Source organism: Megalops cyprinoides, chromosome 11 (assembly GCF_013368585.1).
Source record: "Megalops cyprinoides isolate fMegCyp1 chromosome 11, fMegCyp1.pri, whole genome shotgun sequence".
Classification (NCBI taxonomy): Eukaryota; Metazoa; Chordata; class Actinopteri; order Elopiformes; family Megalopidae; genus Megalops; species Megalops cyprinoides.
The window spans coordinates 16,803,942-16,820,721 of NC_050593.1; the positions used below are offsets into that span (position 1 = coordinate 16,803,942).

At 41.4% G+C, this 16,780-nt stretch overlaps 2 protein-coding genes across 3 annotated transcripts; both read left to right on the forward strand.

The window, feature by feature from the left end:
• Positions 1 to 1,465: 1,465 nt before the first annotated feature.
• Positions 1,466 to 8,749, forward strand: LOC118786139 (interleukin-10 receptor subunit beta-like). Its single transcript, XM_036541206.1, has 8 exons — positions 1,466 to 1,575; positions 2,064 to 2,165; positions 2,508 to 2,628; positions 4,951 to 5,117; positions 5,519 to 5,673; positions 6,040 to 6,199; positions 6,677 to 6,795; positions 7,600 to 8,749. Exons 2-8 carry the CDS (start codon positions 2,117 to 2,119, stop codon positions 8,329 to 8,331), a joined length of 1,503 nt encoding a protein of 500 aa, XP_036397099.1. The 5' UTR covers positions 1,466 to 1,575; positions 2,064 to 2,116; the 3' UTR covers positions 8,332 to 8,749.
• Positions 8,750 to 10,595: 1,846 nt separating this feature from the next.
• On the forward strand, positions 10,596 to 16,053 carry LOC118786259 (interleukin-10 receptor subunit beta-like). 2 transcript variants are annotated; one of them, XM_036541377.1, is made up of 7 exons: positions 10,596 to 10,667; positions 11,861 to 11,984; positions 12,817 to 12,983; positions 13,309 to 13,463; positions 13,817 to 13,970; positions 14,944 to 15,098; positions 15,187 to 16,053. In XM_036541377.1, the coding sequence occupies exons 1-7, from the start codon at positions 10,616 to 10,618 to the stop codon at positions 15,421 to 15,423; spliced, it is 1,044 nt and encodes a 347-aa protein (XP_036397270.1). In that variant the 5' UTR covers positions 10,596 to 10,615; the 3' UTR covers positions 15,424 to 16,053. The 2 variants fall into 2 exon arrangements, with proteins under 2 accessions (XP_036397270.1, XP_036397271.1); XM_036541378.1 differs by lacking the exon at positions 10,596 to 10,667 and adding an exon at positions 11,542 to 11,594.
• Positions 16,054 to 16,780: the final 727 nt, after the last annotated feature.

Below are 16,780 nucleotides of genomic sequence, written 5' to 3' on the forward strand. Positions count from 1 at the left end.
AGGCCTCCCAGCGGCTACCATCGTCCTCAGTCGTCAGCTCCTCCTCATCAATGCTGCACCATCAGGTCCGGAGCTTCGCGGCACCGCTGCAGGAAGGCGGACGGCAGCTAGTCAGTGTTACCTCGGCCCCCCGCTGCTACCAGTCACACACACCCACAATGCTTCCCTGGGGTGCGGACGTTCCTTACGACAACGGGGTGTCCACTCCCCATCTCACGCCCAGCACTGGGGGGTCCAAGGCCGCTGTCTCTCCGCCTGCTGTCTTCCCTTTCCCCGGCTCTTGTCAGTCTCGGCCCGTGACGGTCCGTCTCAGGAACCGCCGCCAGGAAGGCCCATGGTCCACTCCGCCCCAACAAACACCAGACAACACAGACCAGACAGCCACAAGACCCCAAAGGAAAAAGGAAAAAAGGGGATAATTGATAACCTAACAAAAAAATAAATAAATAAAGTTCCCGGTCTGCAACTGGGAACTTCAAGCCAAAGAAACTACACAAAACTCCAACCGATTCCCCAAAATAGCCGTCTCCACAACAAAACAGAAAGAGAACTAAATCAAGACAAAACCCCGTCTAAAACTCCCCGCACGTCGAGCCTTCCTCCCTGGCATCCCTCGCAATGAAGCCTCACAGCCCTCCTAAACACCTGCCTGGCACCCTAATCAGGAACAAGGAGCAGAGGAGCCCGCACTACAGCTGAAGCCGCCACCCAAGAGCCAATTAAACAATTATTCAATTTGCCCTGGAATGCATGCTACCGGTGCCTCACCAACTTACCTCCAGGGAATCCAGCCCAGCCAATTAACTCTGTCAGGACTCCTGACATATCCCCACCTTCCCCCATCCGAGAAACCCGTGGCCGCCTGACAATTGTGGGCTCCCAATCACAGCATAGGGCTCAGCCTGCCTTTGAATCGAGTGTTGTGCCACCTGTCTTTTATTTTATTTTTATTTTTTTAATTTTTTTCATGGAAGCGAAGGTATTTCCCAAGTACTGATGTCCCTGTTGTATTTTGTTGGTTTGCAACCCCTATAAAATCATTTAAAATATTCTATCGTAGCAATAACTATTGGAAACATAAATCTGGCTAAGCCATTTGTTGGATCTAGTTACAGAGAATGGAAACTTTACAGTTCTTAGGAATGGCAATTCCGTTGCCTAAGATGTTTCTTGAGAATATAGGTCTGCCCAATTTACGTGACAGGGAAGCTGCCCTGTGCAGACGGGAAACCGTCTCTATACACGGCTCTGTACAAAAACGCTGTTTGGTTGACCTCCTGTGGCAAATTCAGCACATTACACCGAGCCATTCCAAACAGCAAAGTTCTGTGAATGTGGAGAAATCACGTTACCTGTGTGGGGGGTGTTTCGGGGAATTGTCATGTCATCTAGGAGGAGGCTATTTAAAATATTCTGGCAGCGTGAATGACTGGGTAGTGTTGTTAACGTCACTGGGACACACTTCAGCCTTCACCCTTCCGCCACTGCTTTACCCGACGTAGCCATGAGGTAGCCATGAGTACGGCTTTCCTTTCTGTATACGGCTTGTCGGTTGGAGAGCAGACTATCATGAGGGTAAGAAAATACTTTAGTTCTAGTTGAATAAAGCTAATTATTGTTGATTGTTTAAGCTGAAACAGTCGAAACAGTTGCAACAGCCACGAAAGTCTTCTACTGGACCGATCAAACGTGCTGTGGAAACGGTATTATGGTATTATGAATTTTATGTTATGACATTACATCACGTTCGTATGACATATCGTATTCCTTTATAATCACCATTGCTTGAATATCTACTTTCGAAGTGTGATACGATCTAAATTGTCTCAATTGAATGTCAGTATTTAAATTGGGCTAGGTTACGACGTGTCTGTTCAGCATGTAAGCACAATCACCGCTGCATGATGGAAAAAAAAATGTAAATGAGAGCACCCAACTATTAACCTTTTCCGAGAGACGTTTGTGCTTTTTCCATTAAATTGCGTGATAAGAACGCGACCTAAAATGTCTCAATGGTATTCATCTCTTGTTTTCAAAAAAGTAAAAGCCTTTTATCTTCCCAGGTCAAGGCAACTGGAAAAAACCACTCAAAGAAGGGCCATCGTGTGCTTTTGCTATGAATTATATCCCTTTGGCAATTTATTTAATGCAACTATATTGTGAGGGTAAGCCTCTTTTTACTTTTTTAAACATTTCATCTACAGCCTGAACTTGCTAGGTTCCTTCCTGATGTTAAAGAAACAATCCCAAGAAGTGTTTACTTTTCAAAGTAACATTTATGGTCATTCATAATTTACAGATCACTGCAGTGCTGTTTGAAGGCTTTTGAAAGAACTACTTGGAATAACTACTACACGCAAGCAAATCTTTACTTATATAGTCCAAGATAACTAATAGTATCTCACTTTAATAAGCATTGTGTTAGCTCTGTGTGTCAGATGTGCACGATCTGTTTGTGAATGTTGTGTAAATACTGCTGAATTGTCTTTGGTCTTGTTGTTCCACAGCTCTGAGCACTCTCCCTGCGCCTGTTAATGTAACAATCGAGTCTGTGAACTTTGAGCACATCCTGAAATGGAACCCAGGGGCAGGGACACCGCCTGGGACAGGCTACAGGGTCACATACAGGTAGAGTATCTGGCATTGGAGTATTATGCTGAAGTGTCACTACTGCATTGTCTCAGGTGTGAGCAAACATTACATCTCAGAAAAAATGTATAGTCATTTTGGCAAAAACGACAGGAAACCTGCAAGTTTCAGTGCCACGATGTAGTAGATGAGGTATAGGTATGTGAATATTTCTGCCAAATGATTAATGTATGATGGGATTCTCCAAAAAACTGTCCATAAGGCTGACAGTCAGACGGTTTCATGTTACCAGCTTTTCTGTCTCAGTTTTTGTGAGTGAGCTAAGGATTAAATTAGTGTCAAACTCACTGACAATGCAAGGTAATCCAAGGAGCCAACGCAGAATGAAAACCATAAGGTTTGCAGGTCCTCAGGGTGAGAATTCATGTACCTTTCCTCAAAAGGAACTATCTGAAGAACATCGGGAGTTTTCTTGTTTTAGAGTTGAGGAGATGTCAGGAGAAGGTGGTTAAAGCACAGGCTCGCAGCGCAAGGCAAAACTGATGTAGTGCCATTGAGCAAGGATATCTGAATGAGTTGGCCCATCAGAGACGAGTTGACGAGTTGTGGGGTTTTTATTCATTAGTTTCTTGGTGTGTTTCATGTTTTCTGTCTGTAGGTTAGGGTTTAGTCTAGGCCTGCTGTGGGTGAAACTGGGTGAGGCTGGCTGAATTTCAAGAGAACTGACTAACTATATCTGTTGAGACTTGTTTCACTAGGGAAGTTAAAAACTAATTTTAAAAAATCTGTTGATTACACCTGGGCAAACTAAGAGGAATTCAGGAGAAACAAAAAACTACAAATCTGAAACAATTTTTCATGTTTATGCAGCTTCACTTATTAATTACCAACACTCCCCAACTACACAGTCAAGTGTGAGATTTCAGAAATTTAAAATGATTGATAGGCATATCTAGCTGATTTCATTTCGCAATAGCCAGGTGGAAAACTAGTGTTTAAAGACAAGTCAAAACATGAGTGTTGTTTAAATCAAAACACTTTGTAAAGGACTGTATGTAGCAGGAGCCTATTGTGTAGTTAAGGAGTTAAGGATTATGTTGTGTTAATAGCAAAAAACTCTGAACATGAAATAATTCTAATGCATAATGATGTTTCAGTTGGGAATATTTATTCTCAGTACTTTCCAATTAATCGTCATGCTATCAAACATGCAGAGTCAAAGCCAGGGTTGTGGAATTGTTTGGTTAGGACTACAATAAACCCACTCCGCACCAGATCTTCCCTTCATCCACAGTTGTAAAACTAAGAAATTTTTTTGTTCTAAAGATAAATCTGTCAAAATTCTGTATAAACATACATTCATATTTTTTTGTGTCCTCTCGAGGGAAACACAAAATGCAATTTGCAAATTAAAATAGGATGTCACAGGATTTAGGGAGGCCAGAAGCCACAAAAAACCAAGGTAAATGCTCATTGTAAATGATTATTATCATTGAAAATTAAAGTAGATTTCTGAAATCTCATTATGAATTCACTATGTCGTTGGAGGGTGTGGGTAATTGGGTAGCTGAGTTAGCTATTTGGCTGCATTTCCCAGCAACATGGTGTTCCAATATTTTGTATTGAGATTGCAGCCATGACACAATATGGATGCTGTTTGAATTCTTTCCACAGTCTTTAATCACTTTAAATGGGTGTTTATTCATATTACTTTGCATCTCACAGTGGTACAGTAGCTATGGTCAACTAAACCCAAACATTTCTCCTTTAAGCAAACAAAAATGTCTCATTTGTTGTCAAACTTGTAGGCTGCAGTATTCACAGGAGTTTAACTGAGCCAGAATACTTGAGCATCTCAAAATATGATTACAGAATGGGATCACCAGGAGAGCATCTCATGGTTATGGAGAATGAGTCTAAATTTTGTGCAAATCCTATTATTAGCAGCATGCAAATAGTTTCAAAAGAGATTGTGCTTCCAAAATATCAACTTGAATTTTCTTGAATTCATCTAGCCAATATATCATGCGCAAGTATTTTAAAATCTTATAAAATTAACTTAATAAACTTAATTAATCTTAAAGCTGTTAGAGACAGAAAATATTCAGAATTAGACTGCAGTTCTCAGGGATAAGTGATCCGTTCCAGTGAATGCTGAAACATTCATTATCTGATTGCACCATTCTGGGGTGTTGCACCCCCCCAACACACACACACACACACACAAAAACCTTAACTGTAGTAACAATGAGCTACATCTCTTTTTACCTTCTCATCTTTTGTTTGACTTGACTTGCTTTGATGTGTGCTGTGGTGTTAAATAGTAAACGGTAACTCCGCATTGCTGTTTTTGCTATCCAGCCACTATGGGTCAAGATGGCGGCGGTTGCCTGCCTCCTCTGCCACTATGGTCAATGTGACGGAGAAATTCACAGAGGTCACCTGGCTGTATGCTGTTCGTGTGCAGGCCGTCAATGGTGCCATGAAGTCCCCCATGACTGCCACAACCTTCCGCCCCTATAAAGACAGTGAGGCCACAGAGCAGTTTTTGCTTTTGTCTTGTTTGTCATGGGCATGTGTTTCTGTGTTATCTGAATTAAATGATGAAACGGAAGGGAGTTTAATTCTCTCTGTTTGAGCTTTGATGCGCTGTAACTTCAAAGTCTCCTTGAAGCGTGTTTGGTAAAGTCATACATTAGGAGTTTTGTTTTTTTTAAGTCATTTGTGGTAATTCCTTACCTTTAATTGTTTGAAGTGGTCTGAATATACGTCCCCTGCTTTGGCAGCTTTTCCAGTATTGTCCAATCATTATGTGTAACATAATGTGTTTGGTTTTGATTGTACCATGCAACACCTGTTGGTGCATGAGTGTGTGCATACCTGTGTTTGTCGGTCATAATGGTGATCAGATCCTTATGTCTCCTACCAGCTGTCCTGGGCCCCCCTCAGGTGTCTTTGGCAGGCTGTGGAAATTGCCTCAAAATCAACATCACATTTCCCAGAGGGAGAGCAAAGGAAAGCATAGAAGATATCTATGGTGTCTTTCGGTTCAACATTTCTTGGAAAAAAATCGGAGAGATCCAGGTAACTTTTATTTTTTATTTTATTTTTTAAATTTTATTTTTAAATTTTTCTCATAGCCTTGATAAATTGCCATCTTTATAGGGTTCTCTTTGCTTCGTTACAAAATAAATCATAACTTTCTTTTCTGGGCAGCGGAGCAGAGCAGCTCAAAGACCCAACAAGCTTGCCATTTTTTTGGGTGCTTTTTGATTTCTAAGTGACAGGTGTTCTGAATTACAGTTCGTGAGAGTGCTGTTGGTGAATTGAAACCTTGCTGCCCTTGGGAACAGGCAGTGTCTCATTCTTGCACCAGAGCCACTCTGCTGTTAGGACATGTCAGACACGGGAGTGCCCTTCCATTGTGTTAATTTACCTGTTGTTTTGCAGGTACAGCATTACTCCACACAGCTCAGCAGTTCCATGCTGGAGAATCTCCACCCGGGAGTGGAGCATTGCATACAGGTGAAGCCCCAGCTGGCTGTCAATAAGAATACACTGCGCTCTGGCTGGGTCTGTGCTCTCACCAGCCCTGGGGACCAGAGCCCGGGTGAGTCCCTCCCAGTGTCTCTTTGTGGTCTGATATTACCTTTGCTCTCAGATCAGCACCCAAACAGTGGCATCATAGAGGGAGTCCAGCGAGAGGTTGCCTCATACTGTTTTTTCTGCTCAAGCCATTCACCTGTTACACACAAGTCTTCAGCCGGCTTTTTGCATGAGTTCTGGTTCCTCACAATCCACTTGGTTTGTGCACAGAACATAAGGGGACTTCATTTTAGAACACAGATAAGTAACTGAAAGAGAGCATTGTTCTTTTAATGTGCTCAAATGTTTTGAGTCTTAACTGATTCTCAGTCACTATCAGTTGCTCCTTGGTATGTCCCTTACAGACAGTGACCAGCTGTCTTGGTACACGCTCATGTTGTACTGATTCATGTTTTGGTTTGTCACTGTGACTCTGAAGCACTTCATGTCCATGACAAAGGTACATTGTACTGAATGGTGTGTTACGTGTCTCTCTGGCCAGTCCCCACTGTCCTGGCAGGTGTATCAGGGATTCTGCTGGCCCTGGGAGGGGTGATTCTGATAGGCCTCATCTATGCTGGATTCCTGTTTAAACTGAAAACCCACCTCCCCAGGGTCCTGGTAAGAGCCTGTCTCACCTGTACATTAATATTATAATATTGTGGTTTATAGAAGCAGAGAGTACAGCGTAAATTCTTTTCCATATTTTCTGGTTATCAACCGCTCTGACCTGTTGTTCCCTGATTGGTGCATTGTTTCAGACTTTGCTGTTCAAGTGTATTTTGTCTCATTGTAGCCCCCATTCAGTTTAACAGGTTATCTCAAACCTCCTTAAGAGTTCCCCATTTTTGTATTATCCAATCACACTGTGGAAGCCCCCCCCCCCCCCCCCCCCCACACACACACACAAAAAAAGAGACTTTGTGGAGTTGTCTGAGGCATGTGTGCTGTGAGAAGACTCTCCCAAGTCTCCACCAACCCAGCTTCAATGTGATGAAGCAATTTGCACCTAATTCATACATATGGACTTGAACACAGATGAAAATGTTTTTGTTTGGTGTTCTCTTTTTCTATGAAAACTATCCAGTTTTATCTACCCTTATCAACTTGGCTTACCCTGATCCACCCTTATTGTCTCTTGTCTCCTACATTTGTGTCCATAAGGATTGTACATACACTGTAAAGATAATATGTACCCATCAGGTGTCAGTTAAGTTGCCAGAACATTATACAGAATTGCGAATGCTGCTGGTGTTTTGCAGCCCAAGTAAATGCAGTGTAGCTCTGGATGTCTCTCTCTATCAGCGCTAAGCTACAAATAATGTTTTAGCTTTTCATCTTACCCAAGGTAGTTCAGGATGATTGGTTCAAAAGACAAAGCTCACAGTGGCTGACATGACCTCTCACTTCTCTGTCTCCATATAGACATCCATGGTGGAGGCCGACTACTTCAGCATGGATAGTATCATTCCAGATCCTGTCTCTGTCACCTTTGAACCCACATGTAGAGGGAAGGGAGATGGGGCGGAAGTTGGGGATGAAGATGAGGAAGATGAAGAAGATAGGGGAAACAATGCTTATGAGAGACGGGCAGCTAGATTTTCCAGTGGGACAAGCTCAGGCTGTACATCTTGCGCTGCAGCGAGCTCAGTCACATCCCTTACCACCGCCACCACCACCACAGACAGTTCTGGGAATACTCAGACTTCTATCAACATGGCAGCTGAAGTGAGGGTCCCTCTAATTGTGGAGGTGCTTGAAGTCTGCAGGCAGACTGAGGACGGCAAGAAGAGTGCAGAACCAGATCTCCTGGAGGATGAAGAGTGGGATCAGGAGTGCTGTACAGATGTAAACCTCCTTTCCGTCACTCTGGGAGCACAGGAGGAAGAGCGTGGGGATGCAATGGAGCTGTTTGGAGACGGCCCTGATGAGGGCCAGCCCTTGCTCTCTGTAGAACCTCCTGAAAGATCCACAGATCTTAGCAGCACACAGAGGGCTGGGCCAGTCACTCAGACTGCAGAGGAGCTCTGTCTCAATATTTATGAAGGCACTGACTCAGCACTGACAGAACTGACTGGGCACTGCAGGAGGAAAGAGTACAGTGATAAAGAAGAAGATGATGATGATGATGAGTGTTCAGGTTATATAAGACATTAGCCCTTTCCCAGCTCTTTAACTCATCCCAATCTCTTTGCTTGTGTTTTTTGATATGTCAGAAAGAGTTGAACATTATTATTATTTGGAGCAGTTGAGAAGCTGGAGGAATGCTCTGGGTAATATTCTTCATCAAAGAAGAGGAATTATGTAATGTACATGGTGCACTTTACACTACAAGCATTCCCGTGATAAAGCTGTTTTTTTAGACAGTGACTCCTGTGGGTAAAATGTGCAGTAGGTTTAAGCTTGGCTTTTGAAGCAAACTGATGAGGTTCAGAATCCAGTAGCATATTTGACATTGTGCTGTGCCTGGACCAGGGCTAAGTCCGCGTGCTCTCATAAAAGCTTATGTTTAAATACTGCTTTAAAACAAGAGAACGTGGTGGAGCACTTGTAGATTATTTACCTATTTATTAAAGACAACATAATTATTTTTGCAAACAATGAAAACAAATAACCTTTGTTCTGTGTGGCCTTATTCATTTTTAACTGGTTCTTCCTGACTTTTGAATAGCAATAGCAAAGGGTGGTACAAAGATACCAGGTGCCGTACTGTCCTAGGTCAGACAGAAGAACTCCAATCCAAGCCAGGTTGGTAGAAAAATCCCATACAATACTCTTCCAATACCAGTCTCACATTTCTCATAACCAGTTACTTCACAAATAGAAATTAGCTCTCCCTATACAGATCAGATGGTCACGTACGCCCATTGCATTGCAATCTGCAGATTTCATGTGGGTCACTTTATGACTTGTCAAGCTGCTGCTACTTCATATGACCTGTGGAGGGAGCCAAAGTGCAGGTTTGAATGCACTATCTAGTACCAGTCCTCTGATCCCATCTCTGCACGCACCAAAGTACCAGTGTATCTCATCGAAGGATAAATCCTGTCATTCTGGGTTTCATGACAAAATGCATGTCTGTTCATTGCTCTTACAGCACAAATTGTGATAACCGCTGTAGTTTATTCTTTGTAAGAATAAACATGGAAACATAAGCAAAAAAAAAAAAGACTCATTTCAAAATATGTTAGCGGAAGAACACAGTTTTGTTTCAGTAATTCATTCATCAAGCTGATGGGTATTCACAATAAATTAAATAAATTGTTCTTGAGGACATTCATTTTGCAAAGAGGTGCAAGAATGTGGACTTATGTTTTTGTACTCCAGACCTCATGCTTTCTGCACATTAGCATAATATTTCTCTGGGAAATCCCCCAGGATATATATTGTCTTCAGTCTTGTGGTGCACTCTCGTGACCATGGGAATCCCCATTTAATGTAAACGTTCACTAGAAATGAGTTAGAATCGATTTTAGTCATTCAGTTTCCCATCAGATGGCGAATTATTACTTTATGTGTGGGTGAAGAAAATTTCAAATAAATACCGGACCTTACCATATACTGGCACATATGGTAAACACTATTCTGACTAAGGTCACTTCATTGCAATGGTGGGACGAGCACCACTCTGCAAGGGTACCTGTAGACTAGCTACCACTGACGCCTGGCTGTCAAAGTGGAGGTAGTACAATAATAAGAAAATCAAGGAGACCTGGAACCCTGACTACCCATGTCTTTACAGAATTTCTGTAGCAGCAATCTAAGGCCAACATGTTGCTTTCATATTTGCTTATCCAAACAATGATAAATGATGTTTTCAATGGAATGATAAAATTCAATATTATTTTTGAACAGAGCAGAAAGTATTTTAAATAAACAGAAATCTACTTTGTGTTATAAATGGTAACATAACATAAATTTAGCAATTACCATACAGCTAATGCCAGATTGCTTGACAATAGGGTAAATTGTTAAAAGTTATTGCTGATTACTATTAACATCCCTAGGTATGAACATGTGTAACTTCAATACACAATTGGAATGAAAACCCCTCTTTTCTTAAGTAATTATGCTCCGATCCAAAAACACTTTGCTCGATATGGCTAATAGTGCAAAAGCGCATCCACTTGGACATCCTCTAGCTGGTTATGTTTGGCCACTATTGAAAAGAAAAAGGTTTAATTTGCGTAACTACCAACAACTAAAGACGTTTCTTCTTCGCTGGTTGTAACTGTCATTCTGTAAACAGATCAAATCATTGTGACTTTACGTCCTACTTCTATTTTGAAATTTTCACACTTTCTCAATTTGCACATCACACACCTTCCGTTATTAAGGCTACGTCATGCAGCAGCGGAGACATGCAGCTCAGAAATTGCAACGAGCGTTCTCAACACCATTGAGTAATAACCGCTCTGCTCTGGGTTTCCTCAGCCGCGAAATGGTTTTTCCTTTTTATTCAAAGAGCTGCTTTTTCAGCTTTTCTGTGTCAGGTTGGTAATGTCGTGTGGTCATAATTTACTTTTGATTGTTGTCTAGTTACCTTAAGTGTTATAAAAACGAAGACTATTTGCTTATGAAGAAAGCTATTCAAATGTCAAGTATCTATAGCCGCGTTAAAGTCTTGTAAGCTTTGGATCGTATTTATTTATCGTGAGTTTATAGCATGAATTTTGTCTAATTCAGTGTAATGAATTTAGATCGATGGGTTTGAAACAGGGAAGGCAGTGTTTGATGTCAATGATGAACGGCTGCTGCAAGGGGAATGAAAACATAATTCGAAATATTTGTATTTCACTTTTCGCAAATGGAGTCTTTCCAACCAATGCTCGGTGAAATATTGGTATTTATTAGTGTTTAATTTCTTTTTGCACTTTTGTTGATTGTTACTGAACAATCTGATGTGCTAGCAATATCCATTTAGAAACATATTTAACAATGGTGAAACTGACTTTTGTATTCTTTACATAATATTTTTATGGGAATATGGAAGAGAATGACACATGTTCGGATATGGTCAGTGACGTTCAGCATTGGTCCTGCAACTTTATAAGAAGCACTCTTTGTACTCATACTTTGTAAGTAGCTCTGGACAACAGCATTTAATAAATCACCAGAGGGAAATGGGAGGATTAAAGTAACAGTAACTATCATCAGTAATAACTATATATCAAGTGAACAAACCTGGAGGGAGGAATGGGACGTTTAAAAATTCTAACTGGGGCGGTCAGTATTTCGGGTTTCACCAGATAAGCAGTTATTCAGGTGCAGGTAATGTCATTATACTGTAAGCTGCTACAGAAAACAGGAACCACATGGTTCTCCTTTTCTTTGTTTGCAGGTAACCAGTTGTTTTTTAGTCTGTGACACTACTTCTCATCTCAACAGTCCAATCGGTGCAAAATGAAAGATTGCTGAAAGTATGTCTCAGTGCACTGAAATGCACACAGATCTTTCATAAGACTGTCATAAGTTTGTGCTTACTTGTCTGTGAAATATGCCTAGGCTGAGGGTATTCTCAGACCCGCAGCTTCCTTGCGGCTGTTTTGTAGTCTGAACATAAAAATTGTTATGCCAGCCTTGGTCTCAGGTCAGACTGAGTAATATTGCAGTGGCATACTGATAATAATATGTAATTATGTGGCCTTGCTCTCAGAAACTCCTTGATTGTTCCTTTTTCTTGTAGTGGTGCTGGCCATTGTACCTGATCCCAAGAACGTGAGGGTGACCTCCGTCAACATGGGTGCGGTCTTAGAATGGGATGTGTCCCATCAAGCACCTGGAAACCTCACCTACACAGCGGAATACAGGTGAGAGTCACCTTCAATCTCACACAGTTACTTCAGTGAATGTATACTCCACATCCAATGCTTTCACCATAGCCATCTAATGTTGCATCAATGTTACCACATGGCTTTGATGTAAAACAAGTCAGTACAAGACAGCTATGTAATGTTAGGTTCAAATGGTCTGTCTCTTCAGCATCATGAAGTGAGTACCAAAAAGACAAGCGCTGGGAAAGAGTTTTGGTTTGGTGTGCTGTGAAGTGCAGTGTCAAGCCATGGGTGGACCATCATCTTTTTATTTTGGCTCATACTCATACACCTGGTCAAAGCGGTTGTCTTAGAGGAGAGTTTATATGAATGGGAATGCACACTTCACTTTCACCTGAGGTACCTAGCGGGGCATAGGCCACCTGTGAGAGTTCTCCAGGCATCTCAATCCTGAAAGAGGAACGAAGGATTCATCCATAGGATTCATCATTCCATATAGAGCTATACATCCCTGCTCTTCCATGGTGTTGTCTCTGCAAAGAGTCAGAATGATTTTGGGGCAATATTAGCATACAGCATGTCTGTATGCTAGTACTGCCCATCTAGTGGACCAAACTGCTTCCTTTCATAAACACAGGAAAACTCAATGTGTTTTATTCAGAGGTGAAAATGTTGCTATTCCTCCAGAAAAGAGAATTGTACAGAATCCTGTATGGCAGATAGTCCATTATAATTGCAAGCAAGTCCAAGCAAGAGACAAGTAGCCTATACTGTCACTGTGTTAGCTAATCCAGGGCTGAGGAGAAGTGGTGAGATGTCCTGTCCATAGTGTATTAGGTTGCTGTTGTTCTCTCTCTCTGTTATCAAGCTCTGACACTGCCTTTAAGGCTGTGTGCCAAAACCAAACAGAGCAAAGATGTGACTTCACCACAGTGATCAGTCCTTATGGAATTTACGTGTTTCAAGTAAGAGCAGAGCTGCAAGAGGAGACCTCTCAGTGGGTGAAGACCTCAGAATTCATTCCGGACAGCAACAGTAAGTCAACTTGTCTGTGCCAGACTCAGTAATCCTAGGTTGCTTTCTGTAAAACTTTCTGTGGTGAAGATCAGGGTTCTGCTGAAATGCTAATACAGGGGAGGTATATACTTTAGATGGGATTGCCACTGTTGTCAGCACTCATACACCTGGATTTGTTTTTTGATTATCATTTTGAAACCTTTAGCTAAAGACAGGTGCAAGTTGACACCAGCTGATCCAGGAGCTCGGTGTATCCATCCAAGAGTTGTTGACATCCTCTTGCTGGCTTCCATCAGCTCACTTCCCGCAGTTCATCTGTTGTTATCTCTGGGTCTTTCTTCAGCCCTGATCGGAGCTCCTACAGTGAGGCTAGTATCTAAAAATGGAAGCCTTGAGATGGATATTAGAGAGCCTGTTCTGAGGGTGTCCTCACTCAAAGAGGTCTACAGCCGGGTGTCCTACAACATCAAATACTGGAGAGAGGGCTATGAAGATCAGGTAGGATTTCTGTAACAGTACAGATTGAATTAATGCCATCCTCGTCAGATATGGTTATTAGATTTTAGATATCACCTACAAGGCGAAATGGGGTACTTCTGGCCCACCTATGAACTTTACCAGGATTGTTCCAGTAAAAATGTGGCTGTTGAGGAACGTAGTTACACAGAGCGAAAGAAACCAAAATCACAACACCGATGGTGCTCCTGAGTCCCTCGGTCGGAGCCCTACATCCCTTGTTTGACTGCAGGCAATGCCGTTTGGACTGTTGCTTTGTTCCTTTCAGCCAGTCTCCGCTGAGCTGTGCTATAGGCATTTACCATCATTTACAAGCAAGTTCTGGTCCCATGCAGGTCACTATGATGAGTGACATTCAGCAAACCAGAGTGGGGTTGAGCCGGCTGGAGCCGTGGACTAGGTACTGCGTTCAGGTCCAGGTCTTCATCAAGACTTTCCAAAAGAGGGGAGAGTTCAGTGAGGTGACATGTGAGACCACCACCACAAATGGTGAGCTCTCTCCAGCTCTCTCCTTTTGTTGTTGTTTTTTCACATTCTCTTTCCTACTTCATCTCTCCTCCCATATTTTTAATACTTGTCTTTTCACTCTCTTTCTGTGTTTGTGTTTGCCTGTGTCACTCAAGTTTACTTTATATAACATTTTTCACAGACATAACCTTTCGTATGTATGAAATATCTTTGAAATGCACTTCACACATATTTCATCATATACTCCTATATTTAATTAAGCAGAGATAATGATGATTATAATGTCTAAAATACTTCAGTTTCAGAAATCAGTGCTTACTTGTTAATTTACTTATTTTATTTGTTAAAGCTATACCAGGTTTGTCTATTGACCTTAGAAGATGTGACATTTGAAATTTATCCTGTAAAGAAAACTGCTAAAGAAACCTCAATGTTTGGGTTACTTTGGCAGCCTTCGTCAAAAGGTCTGGCCATGGGATAGTCCAGATTGATGGTTCATATTGCATATTCTGTGTTCTGTAACTCATTCTTAAAGATGCCTTTTTGTTCAGCCAATTTAAATTTGCAAGTTAAACAGGAAACTACATGGCTCATGTTGTGGTTATTAACATTGCTTCAGTCCTAGGATTTGTTTGTTCTTTAACCTAGCATATATTTTTCCGAAGAGATTTTGGCAATAATTATAGGCCACATGTGAACACCCCCCTAGTTGTTTCCCCCTTTGTAACTACTTCTCTTTCAATGTTTTTTTTTCAATCCACTGTCCAATGAGCACCTTGTTGTTATTCTCTGTTATCTAAATATTGTTGTTTCAAGAACTGAACTGATGTTTTTGTAACCGGATGATTAGTGCTGCACTACAGATGATCCATTGCTAATCTACACCTGCCTAAAATGACTGTTAACGCCACACGTTGCCTGGCAGGTGCACAGTGTAGCAATTCTTTAAAATGACAGTCTTTTTCTTTCTCTGGTCTCTGTCTGCAATATTCAGGGAGGATGGAGCCATGGAAGATAGGTGTGGTCTTGGTGGTGAGTTTTGTGGCGGTGTCTGTGACTTTTCCATTGTTGTTCCTGCTCACGTGCTACAGTTACAAAGGCCTGAAGTTCCTCTTCCCCACTGCCAAACTGCCCGAGCACTTCAGACAGGTGAGTTCCATTTTTATTGTGCTCTGCTTGATAAATAATCGGCCAGTATTATTAAATGCAATGCCTGATTCATTTTCCCCTCCCTTAGTACCTGATTGAGCCATCATCACATTCCAACATCTTCATGGCCATGCAGAACATCCCCCAGATGGATGAGCAGTACCACGAGGTTAGCGTCATTTCAGAGTGGATGGAGGGCCCCCTGGAAGAGGGAGGACCCCTCTACAGTCACTCCGAGAGACTGCAGGGGAGGGAAGAGGAGGCAGGAAAGGAAATGGAAGAAGACGAAGAAAAATATAGCAATACTGTAACACATGTCGATTGAGATGTTTGACTTAGGATAAAGTGGATTCAAAAAACTGAAAAATATTTCAGTCCATATTTTATCACAACAGGCTTTCTTATCAGTGGTTTCATAAAGACCACACTGCTGGAGTGGCAAATTTATTTTATAAACAAAGTGATGTTGTATAGTAGATGACCTGTCATTCCACCTCTTCCATTTTCACCACATTGCTCATACCTGGTTGCTTTATTGTTGAAAATGACTGTGTGTTTCTCATAGCAGACCACAACAATTACAGCCTCATTAACTAAGCAGTCAAGCACAAATAGAGTCCAGCAATACTCTGGACTGTGAAAGAAGCTTTTTTTTTTTGCTGTCCTCTTGAGAGAAAGAAAGTGATTTCTGTAATTATTTGGCTGATGGTTTCTTGCTTATTCAGATTTTAAGGGCATCTCCATGGCAAAATTGTGACATAACTGTACCCTTTGGTATGACTAATACGGAAAAAAGAGAGGTGTCATAGCTGCAGCCAGCCTGAGGGACCTGACTCCAATTCAGTGGAAAAAGGCTAACCTTTGCTCATTTCTAGATTATTTTTGTGACTGTATGAAGATGCAGCTGTAGACAGTTGTAAGCGTACCTCCCCTACCATGGTTTCATCTGTCAAGAATTGCACCAAAACATGTGTACTGAAACTATAATGCTTTTCAATCTTTTTAGACAGACGCTGGTGTTGGTAACACAGTGTCCATAATAGGGGTTACACTGTTATGACAGTATACCATTTATTTCTGAAATAGTATAAATATGTGTCATTGTGACATTAAAGAACGGTGTACAAGGCGGTTTTGACTTTCATGCTCCAGCACAGTAGGTGGCGGTAATGCACTTTTCAAGTTTTACGCAGGCCGTGAAGAGGAAGCAGGTTTGGGAAGACGCTAGTGTTGGTAACATAGTGTCCATAATAGGGGTTACGCTGTTATGACAGTATCCCACTGAAATAGTATAAATATGTGCCATTTCTGTGGATCTACATGGCTTTGCAAATTAGGTCAAGCCATGTGCATTAGGGTGATAGGAATGATAGGAAAACTGGGAAAGTGAAGATTAAGTTTTCACAATAAAAATATTGGGCATAAAATTTCCACATTAGCCAAAATCTTTCTCTTACTTAACTTTTACTACATTATTTCTTCTCTTGTTTTATTACAGTCTGTAATACTCTGTTCACCACTTTGGGCCACAAAATGTTGTGTGAAAGGAGCTATAGGAATAAAGTAAATTATTATTATTATTATCATTATTGTTGTTGTTGTGTTGTTTTGTTGTTGTGATCGTTATTATCGTTAATATTATAAGATGTACAGCCTGATTGGGTATTGGTTTTTTTATGATT

Bases quoted from the DNA above. Each gene is read 5' to 3' on its own strand.
- LOC118786139 (XM_036541206.1), top strand. From the start codon at position 2,117: ATGAATTATATCCCTTTGGCAATTTATTTAATGCAACTATATTGTGAG. The intron at 2,166-2,507 runs GTAAGCCTCTTT...GTTGTTCCACAG, and splicing joins AATGCAACTATATTGTGAGG to CTCTGAGCACTCTCCCTGCG. The intron at 2,629-4,950 runs GTAGAGTATCTG...TTTGCTATCCAG, and splicing joins GGCTACAGGGTCACATACAG to CCACTATGGGTCAAGATGGC.
- LOC118786259 (XM_036541377.1), top strand. From the start codon at position 10,616: ATGGTTTTTCCTTTTTATTCAAAGAGCTGCTTTTTCAGCTTTTCTGTG. The intron at 11,985-12,816 runs GTGAGAGTCACC...TCTGTTATCAAG, and splicing joins ACCTACACAGCGGAATACAG to CTCTGACACTGCCTTTAAGG. The intron at 13,464-13,816 runs GTAGGATTTCTG...GGTCCCATGCAG, and splicing joins GAGAGGGCTATGAAGATCAG to GTCACTATGATGAGTGACAT.